General features: G+C 40.3%; 3 protein-coding genes across 3 annotated transcripts; all 3 read right to left on the minus strand.

Moving 5' to 3' along the window:
- Nucleotides 1–4,591: 4,591 nt before the first annotated feature.
- smim12 (small integral membrane protein 12) lies at nucleotides 4,592–7,078 on the minus strand. The gene is made up of 2 exons (XM_022747361.1): nucleotides 7,036–7,078; nucleotides 4,592–5,766 (listed from the first exon to the last, which is right to left on the minus strand). The coding sequence occupies exon 2, from the start codon at nucleotides 5,734–5,736 to the stop codon at nucleotides 5,461–5,463; it is 276 nt and encodes a 91-aa protein (XP_022603082.1). The 5' UTR covers nucleotides 5,737–5,766; nucleotides 7,036–7,078; the 3' UTR covers nucleotides 4,592–5,460.
- Nucleotides 7,079–9,627: 2,549 nt separating this feature from the next.
- Nucleotides 9,628–14,991, minus strand: pef1 (penta-EF-hand domain containing 1). The gene is made up of 5 exons (XM_022746905.1): nucleotides 14,906–14,991; nucleotides 13,379–13,625; nucleotides 11,741–11,896; nucleotides 10,967–11,110; nucleotides 9,628–10,795 (listed from the first exon to the last, which is right to left on the minus strand). The coding sequence occupies exons 1-5, from the start codon at nucleotides 14,924–14,926 to the stop codon at nucleotides 10,566–10,568; spliced, it is 798 nt and encodes a 265-aa protein (XP_022602626.1). The 5' UTR covers nucleotides 14,927–14,991; the 3' UTR covers nucleotides 9,628–10,565.
- A 562-nt stretch (nucleotides 14,992–15,553) lies between these two features.
- Nucleotides 15,554–20,886, minus strand: LOC111223225 (gap junction beta-4 protein-like). The gene is made up of 3 exons (XM_022747290.1): nucleotides 20,800–20,886; nucleotides 17,229–17,726; nucleotides 15,554–16,699 (listed from the first exon to the last, which is right to left on the minus strand). The coding sequence occupies exons 2-3, from the start codon at nucleotides 17,616–17,618 to the stop codon at nucleotides 16,274–16,276; spliced, it is 816 nt and encodes a 271-aa protein (XP_022603011.1). The 5' UTR covers nucleotides 17,619–17,726; nucleotides 20,800–20,886; the 3' UTR covers nucleotides 15,554–16,273.
- Nucleotides 20,887–27,751: the final 6,865 nt, after the last annotated feature.

The raw sequence follows: 27,751 nt of genomic DNA on the forward strand, positions 1-27,751 counted from the left end.
AAAGGCCTGTGAAGGATGGGGGGGGGGAAATGGGCAAAGCGCCTGCTGTACGCCTGGAGTCAATTAAGAGAGCTGGTACCACTTATGGCTCTCGGAGATTTGTGTCCGTGTTGAGAGCTGTAACAATAAGAGTGAATGGAGAGTGGGGTCCTTTTTGGGTTATGACTTTCCAGATATTCAATGTTTAAAGCTGCATCAATCAAGATTTTTATATTTACAATGGATCAAATCACTATGTGTAATGTGAAAGCTGTTGCCTATAATGAAGAACCCGCAAATAAATGTTGCAAGACTACAGTCCCCCTCAGCTTTATGGAGCGTTTACGTCTTTCAGCTGTTTTGCTTTTACGACATTGCGACTGTACTTTTATTCTTCTCTTTTTATTCTGGTTTTTCTCACCGCTCTCATCAAACTTGTCCCCAACAGTTTGAAGTGTAAAAGCTCTGCTAAACCCACTGTAAGCTACGTGCTCAAAATCAAACAACAAAGACAACGTTCGCAACCAGCTGGCGAACATAACGAAGCATGTAGCAAGTAAAGAGACAAGTATTTCTGCTCAGGAGTTGGTAGAGACGAAAAAAAGCTAACAGGATACTGGACTGACATTTGTGAGTGGTCAGAAACATTAACTCAACTGAATGCTAATGTTGCTCTGTATCTGCGGTTGTTAAATAAGTACTTCTAACATACTCGCCAAAACAACTGTATAAGGTGACAGCTTGGTTTGCTGTCCCCAAGTGGCAAAAATAAAAAAAAAGGAAAATATTGCAGCTTTAAAGTTTTGTATGTGCATTCTGTAAACCTGGTAATTGCCCTGTAAGTGTAATTTTAAGAATAAGAACAATACATTTTAGTTATGGAGCACATTTTAAGATACTCAATGATGCTTTGCACAAGAAGCTATAAACACAGTAAAAGCATGAGGAAGCACAGGACATTAAATCAAAAGGGAGGAGCCCTGTCACCTCAGGTCCGGGGCTTGGCCCTACATGGTGGAGACAGGATGTTGGGGTTAGGTGATCGGAGTCTGCGGGAAGGAGTGTGGCAGTGGAGAAGGCTGGGGGGATAGGACCGGGCGTGGTTATACGTTTCTGAAAACAGCAGTTATCAGTCATCGTACATTAGAACTCAAAGTATGGCCGATAAGTGTTGACTGATTTTTGAGTAATATATAGTTTAAAAATGTATGTAAAATATATAGTTTTAAAAGTTTAGTGGCCGTTTTTCATTCTTTAAAAATTTTAGTGAGTGTACCTGCAAATGTTTCTATTATGTTTATCTTGAGGCTTCCCCTCTGTGTTTGATATAGAGCGTTACCTGTATTCCCAGATTCGGTGTATGTGTGTATTATGTGAATGTGTGTGTGGTTGTTTAATAGGGGGAAGTGGTGCCTTTCCAGCAGGCAGACAGCTCTATTGTTCCTGCAGCAGAGGGAACACCGTCTCCGGCCTGTCCACTCAGGATGTTGGATAGGACCTCCTTAAAAAACAAAAAACAAAAAAGAACAGCCAGCATCTCCCGTACCCATTATCCCCATCATCCAGCAAGAACAATGGAACACCTCCCATCACCTCCCTTTCTTTTTCCCATGAGCCTCTGAGCCTGGTTCCCACAGTACTGTCCAGTTGTGAGGAGCTGGGCCATTGTTAAGACAGCTGACCTGTCCTCCAACTGTTCCCAGGAGGAAAAACACATACACACACACACACACCTTTCACACACCTAAAGACCTCACACCGCCTGTTCTCCCCCTCTGTGTAATTTAGCTGCGGCCTCACCTACACCTTTCCATCCTCACTAGTTTCAAATGGAAACTTCCAACAGCTTGAAGTAATTGCCACAACATGTACAACCGGGGTCACTGGAGCGGAGCTGGTCATTGCACTGATAGCAAACTTAAGAGGGGAGTACAAGCTGATGACTGCCGATAGCACAGCAGCGTTTACCATTCCGGTGCCAGTGTAAATCTGGGCCTCATTATGTTCCCCCATTTCACTGGCTGGCAGGGCAACGTAGCGGAACTTCTCCTGGCACGCTGGAAAAGTTACCATCCATTACGAGAGCTCCTGGAGCGCGGGAGAGATGATCGTTTCTGTTTCATTTTTTCACACAGGAAAGGCTGCTGGACTGGGGCAGAAGTGTCAACAAAATAATTATTTGAGTTCTTTGCAAGTGCATGCGAGTTATCACATGTCCAATTTAAAAAGCCTCTTAAAAGTTTTCATTCTGTCACGTTTACGACATCAATAACTTCTCCGTCTTCAATCAACAATGAATTCTTATTGAAGTCTTTGCTTCCAGACCACATCGCTAGTCATGTCTTAGTTATGAGGATAATAAAGATTTTCTTTATTGAATATGTGGAAACAGTTCCCTGTTTCTGCCTTTGCAGGCAGGTCATGTTGGGTACAGGCAACATCACTGAACTGCTCATGTTCAACGATACTATAATTATTCAGAATAAACATACCACATCTTTACTCATGATTTAAATGATCAGGCAGGAGAAATCAGTGGGCTACCAAGATGAATCATTGCTTTTGTTGGAGTAGTATATAAATCTGTGACATTACAGATGGATTGCGAGACAGAGTAGAAAGCTGCCCATAAAAGGATAAACAATATTTTAGCCTCATGTTGTTCTACTGATGCCTTTATCAAAAGGAATGTTTTCACATAACTATCTATGTTCTTGCACGTATAACCTTTAGTGGTATGATGCATGTCAAGTTCAACAGCAATGCCAGTTAACAACAACTGTGATCCGTGTCCAAACGCATAAATAAAAGCTAAACATACACTGCAGCAATGCTAGCTCGCTGATCACAAAAACAGATTTACCTGTGGTGAGCCATGTTCTTCAAACGTGGCTTAACTAGACCAGGCTAACATGCTGTTATCAGGATAAAAAATTAGCCAGTTAATTCTCATCCAGCTAACTGGGTTCTTTGAATAACATCTTTTTCTCTCTCTTATTTGGTAATAAAGGCAAAATGAAAGCAGATACCATACCCAAGTGTTATTTTATGTGTACACCATTCTAATTGAAGTCTCTGCTTCCTGACCACATCACTAGTCTTGTTTTAATAATGAGGATAATAAAGATTTTCTTTATTGAATATGTGGAATCTGTTCCCTGTTACTTCCTCTGCTGGGAGGTCATGAGAGTGATGTGTTCATGTTTAAGTAGATTTAGTTGTATGGCGAAGTGTTTGTCAGACAATCATCATCTAATAATTTACCTTTAGTTTATAAACTTATTCCAATATAAAATTAATTGTTTCTAAGAACGTAAAAACTTACGATACAAGTACAACTCATTAATTTAACTGTTTAGTGATGAATGGAAATGTAATATCATGGTTAAAATTTTTTTTTGGTTCCATCAGTCATCACATTCTACAAGTTCTAACTGAATATACAGTGTACTGAGAAAGAGAAAACCCAAGCTATGAGATGGAAGGAAGTGCCTGCAGAGCTCAGAGACAGGATTTTATCAAGGCACAGACCTGGGGAAGACTAGAAAAAAATATTTCCTGCTCAGTGGCCTCCAAAATTCTTAAATGGAAGAGGTTTGGAACAACCACAACTCTTCCTAGAGCTGGCCATCGAGCCGAACTGAGCACTTGGGGGAGAAGGACCTTGGTAAGAGAGGTGACCGAGAAACCTGATGGTCACTCTGGCTGAGCTCCAGTGCGGAGATGGGAGAAACTTCCAGAAGGACAGCCATCACTGAAGCCCTCCACCGATCTGCGCTTTATGACAGAGCGGGCAGACGGAAACCTCTCTTCAGTGAAAGTTTGCAAAAAAAGCACCTAAATGTGAAAATACACTTTTATTAAACTATTTCTTTTATTTTGCTGTGTATTCTATCATTGTATAGGTACTCTTTATTGTGAAAACAACAAATTATAATAGTTTATCAGTATATATATATATATAAATAAATAAAAGGGGGGGGGTAATTTGTATCTGAGACTACACGGGTTCACCTTTAAAACTCTGGGTCATGAATCAGCTGACAGGGAATAAACCTGCATTTTTAAGCTCAAGGATTTGCCGCTCAGACCACAGCCGCAGGTCAATTTAAAGCCAACTTTGAAGAAGTGAAAAATCCAGGCATGTGTCAAACAATCAAGTCAAGTTAATTCAAGTCATCCTCATATGAAAAACAGTGTTTTAGCCGACAAAATAACAATGCTGAACTTTCAGAATGGATTCCTCTTTTCTTCAAATTTGTGCCAGAGGTCAAATTCCAAAAGGTGAATAGGTTGTTCATTTCCCCATTTATCATCGCTTTGTCTACTGTGTTCTCTTTCAAATAATTTCCTTGAGCAGAGTCATTACTTCCTTCCTTGGTCTTAGATGTTACTTTCTGTCCTTGCCAGCATTATTGTTTCATAATAAAGGGGGATTTGATATTTGTTCAGATGTGAATGTGAAACAATGCCTCTGAAAAACAAGTGACAAAAAATGAAACTAAAAGTTTTCTGATGTTGTTGCAATAAATCTACAGAGGAAATTTCCCTAAGATGATCCGTGACTGAGACCATTAACTGAGTGGTCAGTCGGACATGCACTTTCAGCATATAAACACAAATTTCTTTTATTATGCACATTTTTAAGTAATACACAATTAAAACTTCAAGTGTCCAAAAAGAAAAAAAAAAATCCAGACTTTCTAAAATGAAAGTATCGTGTAGATGTTCAAGACAACAGGACTTAACAGCTTAAACTTCCTGAGAGACCTCCCACACTGCTGGCTTATTTTGTCACATACCATCAAACGATATATGAGATTAAAAAGAGCTAGACAACAAAGACCTGTCTTTCTTCCTCCGCTTTCATGTTCACAATCAGACATTCTTTCTTAACATAAAGAAAAGATTAAAGAAAGACAGAAACACTTGTGTGCGTCAGGCTTGGAACATGACATTCGTTTGTTTGCGAGAAATATCAACATAAAGTCACAATAAAATCTGTGTCAGTGCCACAACTAGATTTAAATAAAAACAGACCATGTTTCTCTTTACTTGAAGCCAGAGGACAAGCTGACAACAAATTCAAACCTTGTAGTCAGTTCAAAGCCTGAACACCCAAAGGTTCCATATTCACGTTGTTGTAATTACAGTGACTTGATTTAGTTATTTGTTATAACGCACAAACAGGCATGTGCAACATCAAGTGGAAGGTCAGAGAACCACGTACAGCACGTATACGCTATATTTGACTGGATACAAGACAGAGTATATGTTTTTTAATTACCCTCCTGTTTCTAGACAGTGTCTGAAGTTAACACAGGCAAGCTGATTCTTTCTGGTGGCCAGGAGTGAGGATGTATGGCTGCGCTGAATTGGAAGAATAAGTGTTTTTGCCCTCTGGTTCACCCCTTTTGCTCCCAGTGCACTTATCCTCCTGCTGAGAAAGGGCAAACACGAGTGTCTACCACCAGCAGCTGGTTAGCTCTTTTCGGGTCGGTTCCTGTTCAAAGCTGCTTTGGGTGTAAACTCCAGTTTCTCTTTCAGGCTAAGCACCTGTGTGCTGTCCATACCCACTTGTTCCTGCAGCTTCCTCTCCTCCCTCAGCTCCAGGATGCCCTTCTCCTCCTCTCGAGATTTCGGGGTCCCTCTGATGAACCACTCCAGGTGGTAGCCCACTGCTCCGACCACAAAGGCAACAGGAAAGGTGACATAAGGAGCATAGGTCCGCAGTGCTGTCCACATTACAGGCCACATGATTGAACACTGCTCTGGCTCCCAGGTGCTCTATGGTGAAAGACAGAATAAAGACTAAGTGAGTTTTAGCTAACATTAATCATAATTACAGTAATATAATTGGAGGGAATAGTTAAGGGCCATTCATTCACAAAAAAAAACATTATCTTACCTCACTAGTTCTGATTTGATCATTTAAACTGTAATAAACATTTCTTCTCTATTGGTTCCCCCTTGTGGTTCCAACCTGATTCTGACAGTTAAATCAAATCATGTACTGCTGCATAATATGTAACTGAATTTAATAATAGGCTTTTACCAGCATGAAAGTACATGTCTGCTGTTGAGACCGTAAGAAAAACACAGTTGAGAAAAGAGTGAGTTTAACCAACCTAAAAATAGTTCAGGTAATAATCGTCTTCAAGACAAGAGTGTAGTTTTCTTTGCCAAATTTGCCAACCCATGAGTTAAAAAAAATGTATTTAACATGTGAAAATAGAGCATACCCATACATGTAATGATAATGTGCATTTTTTGTAGTCACCATATTTATACTCAGTGAAATATGCAGGCCTATCTGTCCTTCTCATGCCCTCCTCGCCTTCTCTTAGCAGTCTATGGCTGCAAACCAACAACAAATAGCCATAGCATGCACACAAACAAATGACGCAACAGAGCAGTTAACAGTAACTACGTCCAAAAAGTACAATTTCTCAAATGTAAGCTGCTGAAACACCCTAAGGAATCTAATGTATTCTCCACTGTCAGCATAACTTTATATTTATGTATGAACGCTTCATGTTACGATAACGTTTAACATTTACAAAAGTTAGTTTTGTGGTAAGGTGCTTTTTTGCTCGTGTGTCACATGCATGCCGAATAGAAAAGGGGTTCTCCGCGATTCGTAAAAGTTATTGATTGACGTTCCACTTCGTTTGGTTAACTTAGTACATGAGCAGGAAAAATTTCATGGCCTAATTTCTTACGGGGTTTGGCGGCGTCGCGTCGGTTTAACTGTTAAGCTAACCGATGAATGGCGAGTAGCTGGGCTCAAACGAACGCAGTGACATATCGTCTTAAAATATTAGACTATAGCTAATATTTTTCAAAAGGCTATCTTCAAGTACTGGGTTATGTGGCGTTACAATGTCATCTAAGAAACTGTTTGTAACAGGTAACATTAGTAACGTTAACGTTTTAATCCTAGCAATGACACTCCACACTCCACCCGTTGAGTTTACTTGAAATGTGCCTGTGTCTATGTTTATCTCTCAAAGAGTTTGATAATGACACTAGTTTATCTCACTAGTCTTCACTCACCTCTACCGTTAGCACGTTGATGCAGCAGTGGATCGACGCAACTTCCGCCCGACTGTCTGTGACCTTCCTGGTTCATCCTCATTGGTTGGTGAGCTTCGCTCTGTTGTAGCCAAGAAGGTTTCATCTACGTTTGCCTCAGTGTTTCAGCGCCGCCTAGTGATACAAGTGCTACACTACTCTGAGAGTAGGAATGCCAAAATAATCATCACATTTTTGTTAACACAAAGGGAATCAACAATAACTACTTTTATTGCTGGTACTGATAGTGGCTGGTACCAATAAATTGTATGACACTTAGTAATAATTAGCCTACTTTATAAACAATAAAAAACATATGTATGTTTAATCGAAGGTAATTAAAATGTGGACTCAATGCCAAAGAGAATGAAACTATTCAGATTACATATGAAGTTAATATAACAGAATTGCAACATTTATAAAGTAATTAATTGTTCGAATGGCTTTCGACACCTGAAACAAAACAACTTTTTGCCACAGGAAAAACAATCAAATTTTATTTTAAAATGTCTTATTAAGCTGTTGAAGTATCAAATACTTTATAATCAAACAACCTGAAAAGCATGTGTTTTATGACTATATTTGTGCCAAAGGGAGCTGAGTTCTTGCATAACACATTGCACTGGGAGTCATAAAAATACCATCTCTTTCTGTGTTCAAACACTCGATGGCATTCTTGTGCAGAATCCTCCTCTCAAGAAATTCTCATGAGAGGCTGACAGATCTGTCACCAGTATTGTGTCATATGTTGACAAGGAGTGAGCTACCCCTCTTGGATCACAACCCCCTCAACTGCCAAGATAGGTTTCTCTTAGTTTTTAAAAGCACAGTTTGGCATATATATATAGACAGAGACACTTTCATAGGCTTGGTATACTGTTGAAAGACACAAACCGTTTCACAAGGGCTTTGCTTTTGTTTACATAAACTGCCTTTGAGGGATGCAGAGAAACTGTGTCCATTTCAGTCACCCAGTGGGAAACCATAAACAGCAGAGTTGCGTGTAATGGAAAAAAAATATTCTACTGTATTTTCTGGGAAGTGAATCATTAAGTTTTCTTTGGAAAGCTCTGTATGATTGATGACGCTGAAAGCTAAAACTATACCAATGCTGGGCGCAAGGCTGATCTATAGTGGCTGGAATGCAGCCTGTCAAGGAGCAATGACCACTTCTGACTTATTGGTCATTTGTGAAGACACAGGAAGAGAAAAAAAAAGGGTCCTATATCCAAATTTTTATGTTAATATTACTTCCAGTGACTGCTGTAATGGTTGATTAACAGGATTCTATGTGGGTGATTACGTTTCATGCTTCAAAATGATTCCTCCCTCTGTGCTGTCCATCTTGTAGTTGCCAGAACTGGCATTTGATCAGTCCTGTCAGATAAAGTGAAATGTGCTCATTCCCCGCGGGAAAACAACATTACTAGTGCCAGTTCTACTTAACCACCAACCTTAGCAATGCCAGGATTATTTCATCAGCTTCTGTTTATTAGTACATGAGATTTAGAGCTGCACTAGCCAAGATTTTTATGTAAAAATACAACCGGCTTATCAGTCCAAATAACAAACTGGGGCTGACAGAGTGGAGTGTCACATCCTCCCTAACTGAAGCCCCATAGACCTGTTCTGTTTGCCCAAGTTAATTACAGATGTCAGGCTTGGTCAGTGGTGGGAAATTTCCTCATTACACAGGAAATGACAATCAGGATTTAGGTTAAATCACTGCTGAATCACGTAAGCCAGAGGAAGTCTGCTGCACGACTCTCTATGGGCTGAAACCTTCAAGCATGGTGCACTTCTGGCCACACTTGGAAGTCCCCAAACTCAATCTTTTGAAAGCAGTGTAGACACTTTACTACCTCCATGTTCAGGTGACATGTCAACAGAGGAGGGTGGATGGCAAGGAGAATATGACTCAAAGCGTGCTTAAGGACCTAGGACAGCTAAATTTAGTTTCAGATTAAGATGGAGGGAGAGGAGTAAGGACGAGATGGATGTGAGATATGACCAAAAAGGATGCACCAGAGGATTTGATAGATTGCCTGTGATTTGGAAAGAGACGAGGAGAAGCAGGAGGACTCTTGACACAGACTGTGATCAAGCAGAGTAACAGATGGTGAGGAAAAGAAGCGCCAGATGTGGAGGGGGAAAACCGGCTCTTTTGCTCTTTTGTGCAGCCAATCTGTCCTACAAAGGGAGAAACGAGTAACCAATTTTCTTTTTTTTTTTAAAAAGGTCAAAGGTCATGAGTGTGGTCTAGAATTCAAAATAAAATAAAATAACAATTCAGAAATTATTTTTCTCAGTTTAAGTACTTACAGTTACTGAACAGAAGAAACCTCAAACCAAGCTCTCAGAAATGTCACACACCATATCTGTCGCATTGACAGTAAAGTAGTAGCCTGCTGGTGTTACTATGGTATGGCTGCTTTTACACAATATGAACCTGTTAGATACAGATCAAACACGACACGCAGTATGTAGCTTCATATATCCAAACTCTTGTAGGGAACTGTGTTTTTTTTTCGTTAGTGTGAATGGTTGTCAATTGAGGAAATGATACAATCACAATGTGATACAAAAGCATTTATTTATTTCTGGCATTAAGAACCGTTTTGGCATATTCAGCAATCAGAATATAACGTATACCTCAGTGGTGTGTGTTATCTGTTACAATGTTGGCCCCAGAGTCACTGAGGAGAAAGTGACAAACATCATGGAGAACCTGCTTTGTTCATTGCGTTGGGTCTTTTATGTTTTGGTCACAGATATATATATTTTTTTAATCTATGGATGATACTGGCTTACAGGAAAGCAATTTGGCAAAAAAACAAAGAAACATTTTCTTTCTAAACACTCCAAATGACTTAGTTACAGGGCTTTAAAAGCAGCACTCCACTAAATGTGAGGTTAGTATAACTCAGGTATTAGAAAACATGCATTTTTTTTTTTTTACACACATTGCAACAAAAGCAATATTCAATACAATGTGCAACCAGAGTGGAAATACCCCTGATATATATATATGAATTTAAAAGGGTAATGTTTTAATGGCACAGTGCCATGTAAATGCTGCATGTGAGGAAATTCACAGATATATCATAGTCGTTGTCATACAGACAAATGCATGTACTCTACTGTAGGAGCAGAGCAATTATCAATAGTGAATTCGTTTCATTCTTTCACTTATTTTCTTTTATCTCCTCTAGTCCAATGTTCAGTGCTGATGTTAGTAAACAAGAGACTTGCAAATTGTCACTATCACCAAGGCATCTATGGTAAGACTGCTCAGAAGAACTTGGAGTGTAACCTTAATGCAGTAAAGGTTTTAGTTGCCTTAACAAGAGCTTTATTTACAGCAACAAGCCATGGAATAATGTGGACTGGCTGTACTGCATACATACCAAGATGTGGGGGCACTTATGGGAGAAGCCTGAAAACTGAGCAGAATATGACCTGAACATGGAATGATGCTGTGTATCCGCAGTGCAGAGAGGACTGTCAGTGGCTCACATGAGCCTGGTGATGGCACCAGAGAGGAAATCCTCATAGTTGAGCCGGACGTTGCCCGTCATGGACGTGTCCCTCTCCCTGAAGACCTGCGTCATGCTCTGGAGCTGGGTGCACACATGGATGAAGCGGTCCAGCTGGATGCCGGGTCGCCCGCCCCGGAAGGAGAAGCGCTGCACCAACGTCTCAGAGAACTGGGGACTGAGGTTGTAGCCCATCTGAGCGAGGGCTGAGGAGAGGAGGGTGATGGAGGAAAGAGAAACAAGACTGGAGTGAATTCTTGTTTCTCCGTTGAAAGATTTGGGTTTTCCTTTGGTCTTACTGTTGCAAGATTAAAACATAATTATACAGACACATCCAAATTAACTGTAGCATATTTAACATGCACAAACAGGGATACCTTGGTGAAGCTCTGTGCCACTGATAGACCCTGAGCGGTCTCTGTCATACTGCTGAAACAACGCTCTCCACCGCTGCATGAAGTCCCACAGTGCTGAGAAGCTAAACACGTCCATTCGACCTGACCGTGTCTTGTCAAACATGTCTAGAAGAAAATTAAAAAAAAACACAGTGTGTTCAGCCAAACATGAGTCGGACAGTTTCCCTCACTTATTATTGTTGCACATTCTTTTGAAATAGAGCAAAACTGCGAGGTGCATCATCCGCATGTTTCCAGCAAGCCGGTCCTCCATCATCATGGATCTACTCCTTATGCTATCTAAAAGCAGCACACAGAAGTCACACATTTCTCATTATGGTAATGGTAGACATTAGTCACTGCCTTGCAAACGCAACTGGAGATACTCACACAAAAAACAGGCAACAACACAAACATGGCTCAGTCATTTTTTAGGCTGACTCCTGGTTGCCTGAATTTATCCTTTTAGAAACAGAAGAAATTTCTATTAAGAATGGGAGATTGAGGAGGCTGCTGACATATAAAACCACCCTGTTTTCTTTTCCTCAACACTCCCTTATCCATTTGTTTTTCCTCAATAACCTTCCCCTCCCCTTCACTGTAGCCATTGAGGTCTCTGAAACTATTTTCACTAAATTAAACACTGTGCCATTCAGCCTCAAGAAACACTGTCAAAACATTTATAACAAGTTCATCAGCAGAGAGCAACCTCACACTCCACTGAGCATTTCATTTGGCTGCAGCTGGATGACTTACTGATCATCATGAGGCAGGTCTCGTCATTAAAAGCCGACCAGTTGGAGTTGACAAGTGCCTGCTTCAGCTCCTTGAGGTTGATGAAGCCGCTGTGGTCCGTGTCAACAGTGTGAAACCACTGGTACGCCTCTGGGTTAACACCAGGAGGAATGTTACCTACAGAGATGAAAAAAATCAGAGCAATGGGATGGTGAAGAGAGAGGAGAGATGGGTTCAGACTGTCTTTGAAGACAGCCATCACTTGAAGATTGTTTTCTTTGCATGTTCTTGTTTCCAACACTGTTTACCTTTCCTTCTTCTTCTTCTCCTTCAATCTGTCTCAGCCAACCAGTTTGATTTATTCTCTTTATTGTTTTCCATCTTTATATTTTCTACCACTTATTATTATTTCACTGTAGCTCTCAGGCTTTGAGGAGTAAGGAGAATATATGAAAACAAGAAGTAGTAAAAGAAAGAAGGAGAAAAAAGAGAAAAAGACTGAAGATTCTTAGAAATGAAGCATCTGCCTCGTTCTGATGCAAAATAATTGTTTATTTACTGGGAGATGAAGAAACACACTTCCACCGTCTGACAGATGAAGCTGTGCTGACTCCATCAAGCAGAAACTTGATCATAAAAAATAATACATCTGTGCTCGACTCAGTCTGGTAAACAGTATGGTATATAATGACTGTAACACACAATATACTCTATATATAATTGACATGCCATATATAAATATAATTCATACAACTAAGTACATTTTAAATGTGCCGGAGTTAACAAAAGGCAGTAGGTGTCTGCATTTTACTTGCTCGAAGAAACCGTGGATATGAGAAAAACCATTATAATTTTAGAATAAGAATAAGAATACTAAACATAATATGCATAATAATGATGTTTAATAATGTACTGTCCTTCAAGTAAAGGATAATAGCTAATCTCCCCCCTAATACTTCCTAGCTAGTACCTCCCCAACCGTAGTAATACATGCTAAGTGTTTTCATCAGGCACTGAATGTGAAAAAAGGTAGAGGCAGGGTCAAAGATTGAGAAAAAGTCATCTTAGTGAGAAGGAAATGTGTCCGGACAAGAGGCTGTTACCCGAATACGTGGAGAAAAAGGAAGGGAGAGTTGGAAAATATGGTGTTAGACAAGGGGCGGAGTGGAGGGAGGGCTGATTGTCAGAGAAATGAATGGGGAGAGAGGGACAGGTGACACTTCAGGCCAGACCCTGATGGATTTGGTCCCTGTGGGGAGTGATGGCAGTGTAGGCTATTAGGTTCTGACTTCGGCTTAGCTTCTACAGGAAACAGTGTAATCACACATACACACACACACACAACACACTCTTTACCCATCTGTCTCTTACTCCGTTTAGCCCTCACTCAGTATTACTGGAGTCATCACTCCAGCCGTGTAATCCTGCTGAGGGGCACAAACTGAACCCTGTCTCTACATGACTGTCTGGGAACGTAAGTCATTTTCTATCCATCATCCCACCAGAGAGCAAGAGAGGACGAAAACGAGAGAGAAGCGATGAAGAAGGCGAATCAGAGCCTATCTGCAGTCTCCTCACGTTTAGAATATGCCTGTCCAACTCCCACAGGCGAAGGGAACCACAGATGCTTCCACAGCTCCAGTCTCAGCCTATAGTTACCTGCAGGAGCATGGTGTCCATAAGGTCCTCCATGAGGCTGTCCCCCGTAACCCCCATAAGGCCCACTGGGGGCAGCCCCTGGTCCATGCCCATATTGCCCTCCATGACCTGGGGCTCCATAACCACCATAAGGACCTCTTGGTGGACCTGCAGCACCTCCGTATGGAGCTGAGGGGGCAGGCCTATAGGCACCATGGCCTCCCCCATATGGCCCCCCTGGGGGTGGGTTGCCCCCTCCTGGATAGCCCTACAGTGAGAGATAATGGCAAAGTTCAGTGAGACTATATGATAAGTACAAAGAACAAACAGGTTTAGCGTATGAGATATACAGAGTACTTTAACTATATGTATAGAAGTACCCAGTGGTTAAAAGTACATTTACTCAAGCTGTACTTTAGTTATGTTCAGAGGAACTTGCACTTTACTTGAATATTTCCAGTGCAACTTTGTACTCCACTAAGTACATTTCAGAGAGAAATACATATTGTTCTAGATTTATCTGACAGCTACAGTCAGCCTGCAGATTAAGATTTTACTTACAAAACATGTCATTAGATTACAAAATCGTGACGCTATGTAGTATATGCAGAATCAGTGCTGAAACCATTAGTGGATTAATCCATTGAGAGAAAAATCCTCATAACTATTTTGATTATTGATGAACCATTCAGTTATTTTTCAGGCAAAGATAGTGAAAAAAAAATCAAACAATCCCAAGATCCAGCCTCTCAAATATGAGGATCTTTCTTTATCATATATCTCATAGTGTGAATACATTTGAGTTTTAGCTATTTGGTTGGACAAAACAAGACATCTGAAGACGTCACTGTGATCTCTGGGAACTTGTAATAGGCATTTTTTCCCCACATTTTGTGACATTTAATTGACAAATCAACCAACCAAAAAGAAATTCATCAGTAGATAATTGATATCAATTCAAAGTAGTTACTCACTACAGGCCTACAAAGTAAGCAACACATATAACAATCTGGAGGGGGCCGTTCTAGGTTTTTCTACTTTTTAAGTTTAAATACACTGTGCTTACGAAACTTCTGCACTGTCCCTTAAACTGTAAGAAACTTTAAGTTGTGGTGGGATATGTTTACATGGAGGTATCGCTACTTTTACTAGGACAGAGTATGTGAATATGTCGGTACATATCTGCCCCGTTTTAGCTAAAGAAATAGTTACACTGGCTTCCACATGAAATTAACCAAGGCTGGCGTCAAACTAAAAATAGGAATAATTAACATTGACACATTGTTGACCAAAGCAATTTTTATATGCATAAAGCAAAACTGTCTACTGTTAAGTGAAATATAATAGATTACTTTACCTTTGTCAATCTTTTTACTTTACCAATCCCCTGCTAGCCAAAGTACACAAATGAAATGGCTAACGTTACTCGTGTTTCTATCGAATAAAGCATTAGCCTACGTTATATCAAGACGATAACACAGTTTTAAACTATACTAATAGGTTATTATAACTAACATACACAAAACACAAAGGGCAATATTTCTTTACCTGGCCGTAGTGGAAACTCATGTCAGACTAACTCCACTTCCTTCAATAACGCAGCCCCGGAGGCGGACACAGCAACGTTCGGCCGGCTCAGGCTAACTACTGGTGCATTTCCGGGTCTGTCAAAACCGCACCCGCGTCCCCTGTCCCTGATTGGACGATGGAGGGGAAATGTGTTGACGACAGAGCAGATACGTTATGTCCATAACTCTTGTATATATCACCCCTGGCGCTGTGCATATTTGCTGTCTGTCTTTGTTAATTATGTTGGTCTACTTCTTTTGTGCCTTACTTTGAATATGTAATGTAATTATTAATAATAAAAATAAATAAATAAATAAAAAACTCTGGTATATATCATCGAATAATTAGTGAGTTACTCACGCACTGTTTAATTCTGCAATAATTATAGAGTCTACTGGGATAACATAATATTTCAGTTATTTATTTTAATCTAATAGACATCTATGAATACTATAGTATTCTTATGAGAAACCAATGCATAATGCACTGGTGTTGTATGGGATGTAATATATTTTATATATATATATTCACATATTTAACTATACATTGTTTCATGTCTCTTTTTCAAAAAGAACAAAAGGAACACACACTTAAATATTTTAGTGAAATTACTTTATAGATCACAACAGCAAATACAAAATGTAGAACAAAATATATTATCTAGAATCTGACTTCATTCTTTTTTTAAACAAACAAACAAATTAATAAGAATGTGTGGGTATAAAAAGATGTTTGGTGTCATATTTCAGTGGCATGAATTAGTGCATACACGTGTCATACATTCATTGAGCGATTCTGATTTAATTGTGTGTGGACACAAAATGTCAACAAGGGCCAGAGTAACTTTTGAAGCATAATGAGGACAATTTCCATCATACTCCATATTTGAGAACAAAAACTTTTCAACTGATTTCTGCAGTTTACTGTGTCACACCTGAAGTGCTCTGTACTTTATTTTGTTTTATACGTTAGGGAGCAGTGTGTATTTTCAGGAAGTCCACTCTGTAACTACATCACATGGGGTCTTTCAACATTTTAGACTTTTAGCAGTTTTATTTACAAAGTATCTGATACCTGATCCTACTGGATGATAGGAATACACAAAAACACAGACATGCACACATCCACGCATTCATACACATACATAACCTTTTAGCTTCTTCTGCTTAATTTGCATGCATCAGGTGTGCATTCCTGCAGAAAGTCATTTAACATGATAGTATTCACAAACCACTGTCTTAGAAATCCCTGAATTGATGAATATCTCTTTGGCGGCGAGCTGCAGTTCATCATGTATTCTGGCACCTTGGGTAGTTAACTCAGTTTTTCAACATAGCTGCTGACATATTATTTTTTCTCTGCCGCATCCTCAGCCTTGATGTTAGTGAGGTTCTGGATGGATATTGTAGGATCCACTCTGATGGGTGAATTGGGCCTGAACCCTGACCTGGGCGCTGACAGCGGCGCCATCTCGTGAGTCTCTGCGAACATCCTCCTGTCTGCCTGAATCTTCTTTTTAAGGAGTTTCTGGATGCGTTTGCAGATGAGGTAAACCATCTCACAGATACACATGAAGATGCAGACGACAGAAGAAACCACCATGAAGAGGGTGAAGATCCTTTTCTCGGTGGGTCGGGATATGTAGCAGTCCACCGTGTTGGGGCACGGCGGCAGGGAGCACTTGGACAGTCGGGGCAAGTCATAACCTTCATAGACATGGTAGAGGATGTAGAGGAAGCCGGCATCGAAGCCTGCCTTGAAAATCAGACTCGCCTGTGAAAAGATGAGTGATGGTTAAAGTGGGAGACGCATTTTTCAGCAAGTTTAAAATGAATGACTGAAAAGTACATCTGCCTGTCCATCCATCACACAATATCCAAGTGGTTTCTCAGTCACTACATGTTTGAGTTCAGAAGAAATTATGCTTTTTTGACCTAATGCTCGATTTATAACAAAAAGAGAAAAGAAAATCAACCATTGCAAGATTTTAACTCATACAGCTACAGTCCAGTTTGGAGGGATGATAAAAACCTGTTACTGATTGGGGCAAAAGCTGCAAAAGAAACTGTCAAAGCTGTTTTTCTTGTGATGAGGACTAAACAAATAATATATAATTACACAGGTGTCTTCTTCACTCTCCTAGCCACTCATCCATGGCAATTATTTTTGACATTTCTAAGAATGACTAACTTCAGTTTGGTCATGGCCAAAGCACTGCTGGATCTGTTTTTTGTTGTTTTTTTTCTCTACATGTGGCATCTCCAGCAAAGCCAGAAATGAACTTCCATTACTTGGTTCTTACCAGGTACGTCCACCACAGCCCTCCACGTTTCTTCCCTGGGTTGGCATAGAGATGGGCGCCCTTGTGTGAGGCGGTGTACTTCGAGTCCTTCTTCTCCCGGTACTTGACGTGACCGACCACCATCAGTGATGGACAGGTGACGAAGATGAGCTGCAGGGCCCACAGGCGGATGTGGGAGATGGGGAAGACGTGGTCGTAGCACACGTTGAGGCAGCCCGGCTGGGCCGTGTTGCAGACAAAGTCCTTGCTGTCATCGCCCCACACCCGCTGGGCTGCCACCACGAACACCAGCACCCTGAAGACGAAGACCATGGAAAGCCAGACGCGACCGAACACGGTGGAGTATTTGTTGACCCCACTGAGGAGGGCCTCCAATGCAGACCAGTTCATGACTGCTGCCGAAGAGGTGGAGGAGGGAACGAAGGAGGCTGAGGGAGATGGAGGAGCTCTTCAGTAGCGCAAGTGGAATTGGTGGGATGGTGAGCTGACCTTGAGCAGCTGAAAGAGAAAGAGTAGATTAGAAAAAGGATAGCAGCAAGCACTTAAAAGCTAAAACCTTTCTATTCATTAGATAACAAACATTGCACAATTTTATTTTCGTATATTTCATTTTATTTTATAAGGCAAGAATTGCACCTGGGTGTAAAGAAAGTACTCCATTGATTTTGAACCACAACAGGTTTAAAGAAGATGGTCAAAATCAATGTAGCAGCTCAGATATCCTGACTTTACGTCCCTAAATTTTGGTAAAGAGGAACAAATCCTTAATTCTACATTTCCCATAATGAAACTAGATTGTGCGTTTTGTCATACCCACCCTGTCTGGTAAATGCACACATCATTCAAACTCCATGCCGCCAGTTTATAAAGCAAGCTTTCTGCTATGAATCTATAGTGTCCAAATCCAAGCTGACACAACCCAGAAGACATCACTGTGACATCATCAGACCATTTTACAGACTTGACAAAGCGCCACTAAAGCCCCAGGAGACATTATACAGCAACTCCCACACAAAGAAATGTACTCCTCATGACAAATTAACTTAATTTGATGTGGAAAATAAGTGGCATGGCCTTTTAAAGGTTTATGTATTTGCAAAATAAGTTGTATTGACTGTAGATACTGAGTTACAGTATCATACATATACACAATTAAATACATTTTACATGCAAAACTATTATTTTCCACATTCATATCAGTGAGACTATAAATATTGTGCTATTCCTCCACCCTAAGAAGCAGAATAAACAACCAACAACAATTTTAAAATGGTGATCACCTCTGAGGAAACAACAAACAAGACACTGTTCTCAAACAAACATATTCCCTGTCATACCTTATTTCTATTTGCACAGAGCCACCGTTTCAATACTGACTGGTTGAACATCAATGAGTAAGTCATCACCGGAGCCGCCCTTTGCTGAAAGGACAAACTAATACTCTCAATAGTCAGCTATTTGAACAGTGTGGCTGATCAGGCAGCCACAGTCATCTCTGTAATCCCAAATGCCTTTCGCAGTCTTCAAAGGACTGCTAAGGGACAGCATTTCACTTGTGAAGGGAATTTAAGTTAAAATATTACCATGTGGATTTAATGGTCTGATCGTGTGCAGACTTTAAAGATGGAGCTGTGATGGGTGTTCTTGTTATTTTTCTCTCTCTGTAGAGTTGAGTGGATGTTTCAATGAAGTGGCAGTTGCATGTGGGCGCGTGCATGTATGTGCATCACAGAATTACTGAGCTCTAAAATCAAATAGATACTCATGGATTTAGATCGGGATGGGAGGTTTGGAGCAACAGGTGTAACTGTTGAGGGAGGTGTGCAAACATCCTCTTTCTAATAGTGTAGTCACAAGGAGGGTGTGCTGTGCTACAAAAGGGTTAAGATTTCTCAAGGATTTCTTTTCAACAACAAAGAAGAAAAAATGCCTCTCCTCTACATTTACATCTCATTCTGATGAATGCTCACGGCCTGACAGCGAACAAGTTGGATAACAGCCTCGCTGTCCACTGTTCCGTTTCAATTCCGCCTCGTCTAATCCCAAGTATTTGAATTCGGAAACACTTTCCTTCAGCATTTCGGCATCACTGTAGACATATTGAGCTGTCAAATCAGTTGCTATTTTCTCTCTCATCCAGCATTCCTGACTATTAAATTACACAGCATGAAAAAACTTGACTCAATCAAAGCCTTCAGAATCACAACACAGGCTACTGAAAGCCACTGACACTTTCAATCACGGCTGATTTTACCTACACTTTATCTCTGCGTCTGAGTGGATACAACAACCGGTGATATTAATCTTAAAATTTGCCTCACCCTGTGCCTCAGTTTTAACTTGAGGAGAGGCTGTAATTCTTCATGTAATACCAAATAAAAATTTCGCAAAATCACATATAGAGCGATAGATTTCTGTTTCATACAAAATAGATGGAAAAGAAACCCTCAATGACAACAGCATATCTTGTCTCAGGGAGATGGCGAAGCTGGACCACAATTTGTTGTCGTATTTTGCTCTAGATTGCAGTGTTGCCTTTCCTGCCACCAGCAGCCAGCCTCGTCTATCTCTTTTGCGGCGTGTTTGTCTTTCTCTTTGTTGTGACAGACGAGACGTATCATGCTTTCTCGAGTGAGAAACTGCTGGTTATGTGAGGCATTTGATTCCAATATATCTACTCGGTGCGACGCAGATACTGCTCCAGCGCATGCTCCTGGCTTTATTAAGAGTCGTACACAGTGTGGGGGAAGTCAACAACCATAAACATTCCCAGCATCTTGCAAACAGGTGAGGTTGTTAGGCGCGGTATGTCCAAACATGCCAACATAACTCTTAGACTCTTATCACTTTATACTTGTATAAATTCTCTTGATCTTCTGTGCAGATCTCCACTATGTCTACTGCTTTATCTAGCACCTTGTATATGTAACCACCTCATCTGACACAGTGATAGATCTTTGACTGTGACTCGCTCTACAGGCTGAGCTAGTTGCAAATACTTTTCTATCCGCAGACACTGCACTGTCTGTATGAGTCAATGCTCCTCGTTAACAAGGTGGGGTTGAAGTTCTCTTGTGTGTGGCTTTTTTTCTCTCTCTCTCTCTCTCTCTCTCTCTCTCTCTCTCTCTCTCTCTCTCTCTCTCTCTCTCTCCTTCCTCCCAGCTCTGCTTTTCTTTCTTTTTCTGTCATTCGCACATCCTGGCTTTGTACATTCAACATTTCTTCCATTTTTCAAGGTAACACACATCTGCCAGAGGTGTAAAGCACAAGCAATCCATGTGTGGTTTTATTCGCACCGCTTCAAGTTATCCATCTTCATAAATCTCATTCCTTTGTATGCGCCAGGGCTGAGCTCTTCCCTTGACATACAAGATCTTGCCTTGCTGTGTGATAGAAAAGGAACAGAATGAACAATGTTCTTGCCCTTTTACTGTCCCATTTTTTTTTTATTACACTATCTTCTGTCCTATTGGTTTCTTTTAGTTTTCATCTCAAATTAAACTGAAATTCAGAAATTCATTTATAGTGCTATTTTATTTCTAACAATTCTGATAAACATAAAACGCCTTACCTGTGACACAAGGAAGAGGTATAAATGAGATGTTTCCTGACTGGTAGGTGAGTGTGTCCCAGCAGGACCTGTGACTTGTGGTGTCACCTGTGACAACTGACTCTGAGGTGTGAACATTTCCAAAGACCTAAGGAATGAAGGAGGGTTGAGCTTCACATACAGTCATGCACACACCCTCACCACCTGGACTTGTTTTGCATGTGCAAATCTGCCTCAGGGCACTTTAAGGGAAGAGGATAGATGAGTGAAACAGAGATAACATCAGACAAAAGGAACAGCATTGACAATTGGACATGGGATCGGGCAACGATAATGACAGTTAAACCAAAAGCATTTAGAAGAACAGGTAAACACCAGGCAGGAGGATGAAACTGATGTCCATCATTAAAGTCTAGTCTGTGAGTCAGTGCGCGCACCGCTGGTTTCAGGCATTTAACCTTTAGATCCCGCTCAGTGTCTGCTTCATCAACTTCTATTTACTTCCCAACTTCTGCAGGGCACTGAGAAAAAAGAACAAAGAAAACTGGGGATTTCAGGTGTTAATTGTTAGCCTGAAAGTATGATAAATATCTAAATAGTTTTGAATCAAAAGTGAAAGACAACACTGGGGAAATTCCAGTATTGAAATTGTGTGTTTACTGATGTCACTAAACACATATCAAACAAAAACACATCCCAAGATCCCCAATGGCATTATATTCAAATTCCAAAGACCGTCAGTCCTGTATCACATTTCCTTTCTCAGCACTTACACACACAACATAATCAAAATTAACATTCACATCACAGCCAATCCCTGTAGGAAAGAGTATAATAGCTGTGTCTTCATGGCAAACACATTCCACAGGAGGGAGGGATTTCTCTAAATAGCTCTAGACCTCTTGGTTTGTTTTTTATTATTTGTTTGTGTGTTTGTTGGATTCTTTTTTCGGAGTGTTTATTTTAAAACTGAGTGAAAATTGTCACATAACAGCGATTCGGCTATTTACACCTGTTCGAAATGCCCCATGGCTCCCTAAGCACCTTTTTTTTGCGCCGTTAAAAAACGGTGTACAGGATGGCGCAAATTTTTGCATTGCACCATTTAAGATGGGCAATATACCAAGTGGTGTTCTAAACGCCTGTTGCCGATAGGTGCTTATTAGACGCTATGGCAGAAAGACCTCAGGAAGTCAGATGACGTAGTTTAAACAGTGACAAAGTACATGTGGGAAGGAGTTGTGCTGGGTCAAGCATATGACTTTTCCCCAGGACACTGGGATTTGATTTCCATGTGTATCCTACTTATAATGTTTTAAAAAAAAAAAAAATGCGATTCAGTTTTCAGTCGCAGTTTGGTAAGCATTAGGCACCAAAACTACTCAGTTAGGTTTAGCAAAAGATCATGTTTTGGGTTAAAATTGACCCTTTCTCAACGTTAACTATGCGTTAGAAAGCCTCTCCGCCATGTGTAAATAGCCACATTGGCTATTCCATCTGGGGTGCAAATAGCATTGTCGGCTACATAGACCTGGGTACAAATAAAATCTACCTTTTTTGTCTTTAGTGTCCAATTGATGCACTGAAACACCTGCTCCCTAGTTGTGATGTGTGTGGAAGTGAATAGGCGAACAAAGGCAAGCATTAACACATTAGGAAAACGTACTTTAAGGCATTAAGGTTTTACTGGGAAGATGAAAGCAAACACAGAACACTGTTAAAATTGTTATGTTTTTACTGTGTTGTTGCTATGTCAACCAGAGAGAGAAAAGAAAAGAACAGAAGTCCTAAGGGTAATTACTAGGTTAATTTAGGGTGTGTCAATAACTTTACTTACCCACAAGCCACATTGCAGGTTTTCACATTTGCTTCCTGTTTGCACACAAATACACCAGTCAGTCATTCAAAAAAGATAGCTCAGAATAGTTCAGTCTGCACAAGGATGATTTCTGCAATAAATACTATACTATCTTGTATTGAGAGGAAGCAGACAGTGAGAAGATCAGACAGAGAGAGAGAGAAAGAGAGATGAATACATTTCGACAAAGAATATGTTATGCCCTCCATTGGCCTCTAGAGAATGCTGATGCTCCATCGTTCTATTACAGTTTTTTTTTTCTGACAAGCAGAGGGGGGAGGAGAGCAAGAGAGAGGGGAGAAATGTTAAGTAGACAGAAAAACAGAGGATCCTATCTCTCCTATTAAAAAATACGCAGCCAAATCATTTGTGAGAAAGAAAGACAGAAAGAGGCAGCACAGCAAGAGAGGCCACAGAGCTGGGTGTCAGTGGTTTTATCGTGGAGAAACAAGCTATTCCGGATTATTTAATTGTACCAACCAACAGATTGAATATTTAAAGCAGCAGCAGCCTTTTGGTGAAACTAAAGAAATGATTGTTGCATATCACAGTGAAAGCTCTATGATGACTTGTGGGTCTTCATTAGGACTCTCTTCACTTGGCCATCGACTTCAGCACAATGAGCACTTTGGAATGAACATTACATGTGAACATATTTGTTTATTCATAGCTGTTTTTTTACAGTGAATTTTTTTTGAGTTTTTTTTAATTCTGACCCTGTGTTTTTTATTGTTCCATCTCCATCTAATCCAGCTAGTCTGCTGGTGGTATTTTCGCATGCATTTTTTTTTATCATCACAGTGCAGGTGGTCTTCACCAGGAAATGATGTTGGTTGGCTTTTCTGGCGCAGGTAAAATGGAGTGTGACCATTTGCCACAAAGAATTCAACAACTTTCACAGTAAAAATTAATGTTATTCTCTACTCATATGTCTTTTATATTATAAGTTCTACCAGTTGGTGTAGAGACTGCATTTGGACTCCTCACACACCACACCAAAATACAACATGATCAGCCCACTGACTACCCTGTTCAGGTGGAAAACCATTAAATATCTCAACATAAAAAGTAAAGTTCCAAATGACAACCAGTCCTGCATCGTAGTGTATAACCTTGTAAAGACCAAACATGTCCAATAAATAATAACAGGATGACTTGGTGGCTGATCGAGTCTGTCAAAGCTGTGCAAAGACATTTAGAAATCACAAGTAGCTACAGAAGGCTCCAACACACAGGTATGTGATATACCATTGCAAAGCTGGTTGGCACTAGACAATCTATTTCTATTGTGTGCGCCTCCACTTTGCTGTGCATTCCACTTAACACAGTGCACAGTATGAGAGAGACATGCTCCTTGCTCTTCTGTTTATGTGGTGGGAGGTAGAAGACATCTGGCTGAATCATTCTTGACCTAAATGAACTCTAAGAAACAAAATCAGCCCCCACACACTGTCAATACTTTAAATCTAGTGAATGGCTACATTTTAGTCAAGCAACAATCTTTGAGTCATTTCTGAATACAGAAGTGATCAGTTTTTCAAAATGAATTCTAAAGATTTTGAAGGCAAAGTGCAGATTGTTGCCCGAAAGCGAGTGTGATTCAGATCTCTTTTTATTAGAGCATATTTGAAATAGACTGAAAGGTACATAAATCATGTGAGTCAGCAGGGCAGACTTAATGGCAACAATTCAGGAGAGGCCTGCCTAATAATGTAGGTTCACAAGGGTCCTCAGGACCTAAAGAATGAAAAGCAGCTCAGACTGTGGGATAGAGGAATATATCACTGGGTGTTTTTTTCCTAAACACCCCAGCAGAAAACATTTTAGGTGAAAGCGGCCAAAAAAGCAAACTTCCTCCAAACTCCCCATGAAAGTGCAGACGTTGTAGAAACGAGAGAACTGAGCCAAATGAGCAAGTCACCGGATCAACACCTTTTTCCCCCACACTGCTTCTGGAAAGCACCATTTAGCCGAATGTCTTCAAATGGTGGATTACGCCTCGACACCTTGGACAGTCTGCACAATGTCTGCTGGCAATCCTAGATGCATGGTGGAGTCTTGTTGCCTCTGTCTTTTTATAGGGCAGAGCCCCAAAAGATTAAATAGGCTCAGATTAATTGGTTGAGCGTGTGTACGCATACCCTCATAATGCTGAAGCCACTAAGTGAGTGGCAAAGCCTCATTAGAAACGTGTGAAATAAAACCAAGTGACAAGTTTATTATCTGCATGGAGAATCAAAGAAAATGAGAGCTTTATACTTAAAAAAAAATCAAAAAAATAATCTTGAGAAGAATGCAAGCTTCTGTCTCTCGCAACAAATTACAAAAAAGGGTTTATGGAAAATATGGTAGGCTATTATTGTTTGAAGTAAACTGCAAATAATAATCAATAGAGGCTGACAGTTGTTCATTTGGTTTCACAAAACTGTCATTATTATTTTGACAGTGGTATATACTGATGTTTAAAAATGCAACACAGCTTTTTACTTGTCAGGTCAGAACTGTGTTTTACTTCAAATATCCAAACAATGCTGTATCCATCCATGCTGACACAGTCATCCTGTCTGGTCTCATGCCTTGTCTCTCTGATCATCCTCAACAAACCAGCCTCCCACCACTCAGCCCTATCCTACCCCACCCCACCACCCATCCCTTTCCCAGAGACCTGTCCCGTTACTGTCACACTCCAGCATGGGTCATTCCCCAGTGTGTCAGAGCTGGTGACACCGAGCCAGCCCCCCCTCGCTGCCTGTTGTGACAGCATCATGTCTCCACCGCCACTGTGGATGATGTCAGGATGTCCCCTTGAGGAGGTCACACACACACACACACACACACACACACACACACACACACACACACACACACACACACACACACACACTGTCTTTCTACACTGACTCCACGGAATGCTGGTCTGTGGACAGAAAGGTTTGTCAAACTGTCTGGGGAAAAAAAACACAGCTGATTTATGCTCAGAGCCATTGATTACAGCCAATCAAATAACCATTAATTATACCTAATGCGCTCCACATAAAATGCAGGAAATGAGCCATAGGATATTAGTATTTGAACCATACACTTACAGTGTCCAACGGATCTACATTCTGGTGTATTTTGACAATAGACAGGTTGGTAAACCGCACTCTCGAACAGCGAGTGTCCAGTCATAGTTCAGCAGCTACCTAGGAATGGCAGGCCAAGCTGTGAATGCCTTTGTGTGGTAGGGTGCCTGGGGATTTAGTAAGAGTGTTACTCAGTAAAAAGAGTTTGGAGGGTGGTGTCTTCTTTCAGCTGTAACAACACAAACACAAAAAAACAAACAAACAAAAAAAACACAAGAGCACCAGTGTAAGGAATGGATTAAACTGCATGTATCTGCTTTGTGTAAACTGCTAACTTTAGTAAGCCTGGCTAGCTAGCTCACTACCTGCATTGGAAATCAATAGACAAGGGACATGTCTTTATTGTAGCTAACTACATTAAAACATGATTACTTACAAAATAAAACATTCATCCTGCAGGAGCCAAGATGTTATCAGACTTTCGAGCAAGAGCAGCAGGTTTTCACTTGAAAAAGTGAAGTATACTGTTAAAAAATACCAAAAATAAAGGAGCTATTTATATGTTTTCTCTGTCGCTGAATGTGGTTCCTTGCTTAGAGTGGGTCATTGTGATTGTCGCTTGACAAGAGCTTCGGTCATCGCTGTGTTTACAAGACAAAAAGTTATAATACGCTCTCTGAGCAGCGCCACGTCTTCAGGGCAGATTGGAGGCTACAGTGAGTAGCTATCAGAAAGTGAAAAGATGGGCCGAGGCTAGCTGGTTAGCATGCTAACTTCAGTGGAAGCAAAGATGTGATAGAGACAACAGTTAACATTGGTGATGCCTTCCATTGCCGGATACAGCTCTTGGTGAGTAAACAAATTAAGTTTCTTTTAGACTGGTAACTAAAAGGTTGTTAATGCTAATGTTGGCTATGTAGCAATAGCAAAACATAAAAATAGCTCCTTTAAAGCATCTAACCATTGTTGCCTGCCCAAGTTTTCCTGTAGCATCCAAACTATCCAAGGGTTAAGTTAGAACACTTCATTCTTTATTTATAATTTTGTACTATGTTACTAGAGCTAGTGCTACATTGCAATACACAAACAATGCTGTTCTTTATTGGTAATGACTTTTCCATGGGACATGTAGCTAAAGCCTTTTAGTACTGCATCATGCATGTAGCCCTCATATTTAAGACCCTTAAAAAGAGAGCTGTAAAAATTACAGCAAATTTCGAATAGTTAATCTTAGCAGATGTTTGATTTCAGATTGACCAGAGGCTGATTTAGGTTTGAAATGGACTAAAGCAGAACAAATCCCTTTAACTGCAATTTCTTGGGCCTGTGCAAATTTAGCAGATGTGGACCGGTGACATCTAATTGCAAAACTATCTTTTGCAAGTGCATTAACACTTGTTCAATGATATATGTGCTAAATTTAGAGAAAGTTCAATGCTATGGTAGCACATGCCATTTATTTTCTTTGAGTAGGTCAGGATTTGCTATTCCAGAGAGCAACCATTCCTTTTTGTATGTGGGCCAGGCAGTGATTGTGGTGTTTGAGGGAGCAGTGAGCTGCATGTAAAACTACACTACATTGTTTTGTTGTGTGCTAGAGCAGAAAATTTGGCTTTTTGTGATTAAGCTGTCTGTGTTGTCTTTTGTCTATTAATAATTGGAGGATTATTAATTAGATGTTCACAATATAATTGTTGACCTTGTTAATATAGGTTCTTCAAACTTAAATTGTTTTTCTGAATTATATTTCAGGTGTATGAAAAATTAATTACACCTTTCATTTGAACAGCTATCATTATGTAACCTCGTTTTATGAATAATGCATGATGATACTCAGAAATTATCTTCAATTATCTTGGTGATAGAGGGATGCATTTAGTCTGTGCCTACATAATAATGCAGCATGATGCCAAATGATGGGACTGCATGCCAACAAGTCGGATTGTGGGTAAATCTCATGCAGATTGGCTTTCACTCTTTTGGGGGTTTCTGCTTTCACTCTGTGGGCCACTTCATTGCATATTCGTCATCATACAAACTCCATTCACCA

The sequence above is a fragment of the Seriola dumerili genome, unplaced genomic scaffold (genome assembly GCF_002260705.1).
Source record: "Seriola dumerili isolate Sdu_G_001 unplaced genomic scaffold, Sdu_1.0 BDQW01000110.1, whole genome shotgun sequence".
Classification (NCBI taxonomy): Eukaryota; Metazoa; Chordata; class Actinopteri; order Carangiformes; family Carangidae; genus Seriola; species Seriola dumerili.

What these genes read in the sequence shown, in the direction of transcription:
- pef1 (XM_022746905.1), bottom strand. Translation starts at nt 14,926, where the DNA reads ATGAGTTTCCACTACGGCCAG. An exon ending in TGGACACCATGCTCCTGCAG is followed by an intron (nt 11,897 to 13,378) that starts GTAACTATAGGC and finishes TCATCTCTGTAG; the next exon opens with GTAACATTCCTCCTGGTGTT. An exon ending in TGGCACAGAGCTTCACCAAG is followed by an intron (nt 10,796 to 10,966) that starts GTATCCCTGTTT and finishes TCCTCTCCTCAG; the next exon opens with CCCTCGCTCAGATGGGCTAC.
- LOC111223225 (XM_022747290.1), bottom strand. Translation starts at nt 17,618, where the DNA reads ATGAACTGGTCTGCATTGGAGGCCCTCCTCAGTGGGGTCAACAAATAC. An exon ending in GGCTGTGGTGGACGTACCTG is followed by an intron (nt 16,700 to 17,228) that starts GTAAGAACCAAG and finishes ATCTTTTCACAG; the next exon opens with GCGAGTCTGATTTTCAAGGC.
- smim12 (XM_022747361.1), bottom strand. Translation starts at nt 5,736, where the DNA reads ATGTGGCCTGTAATGTGGACAGCACTGCGGACCTATGCTCCTTATGTC.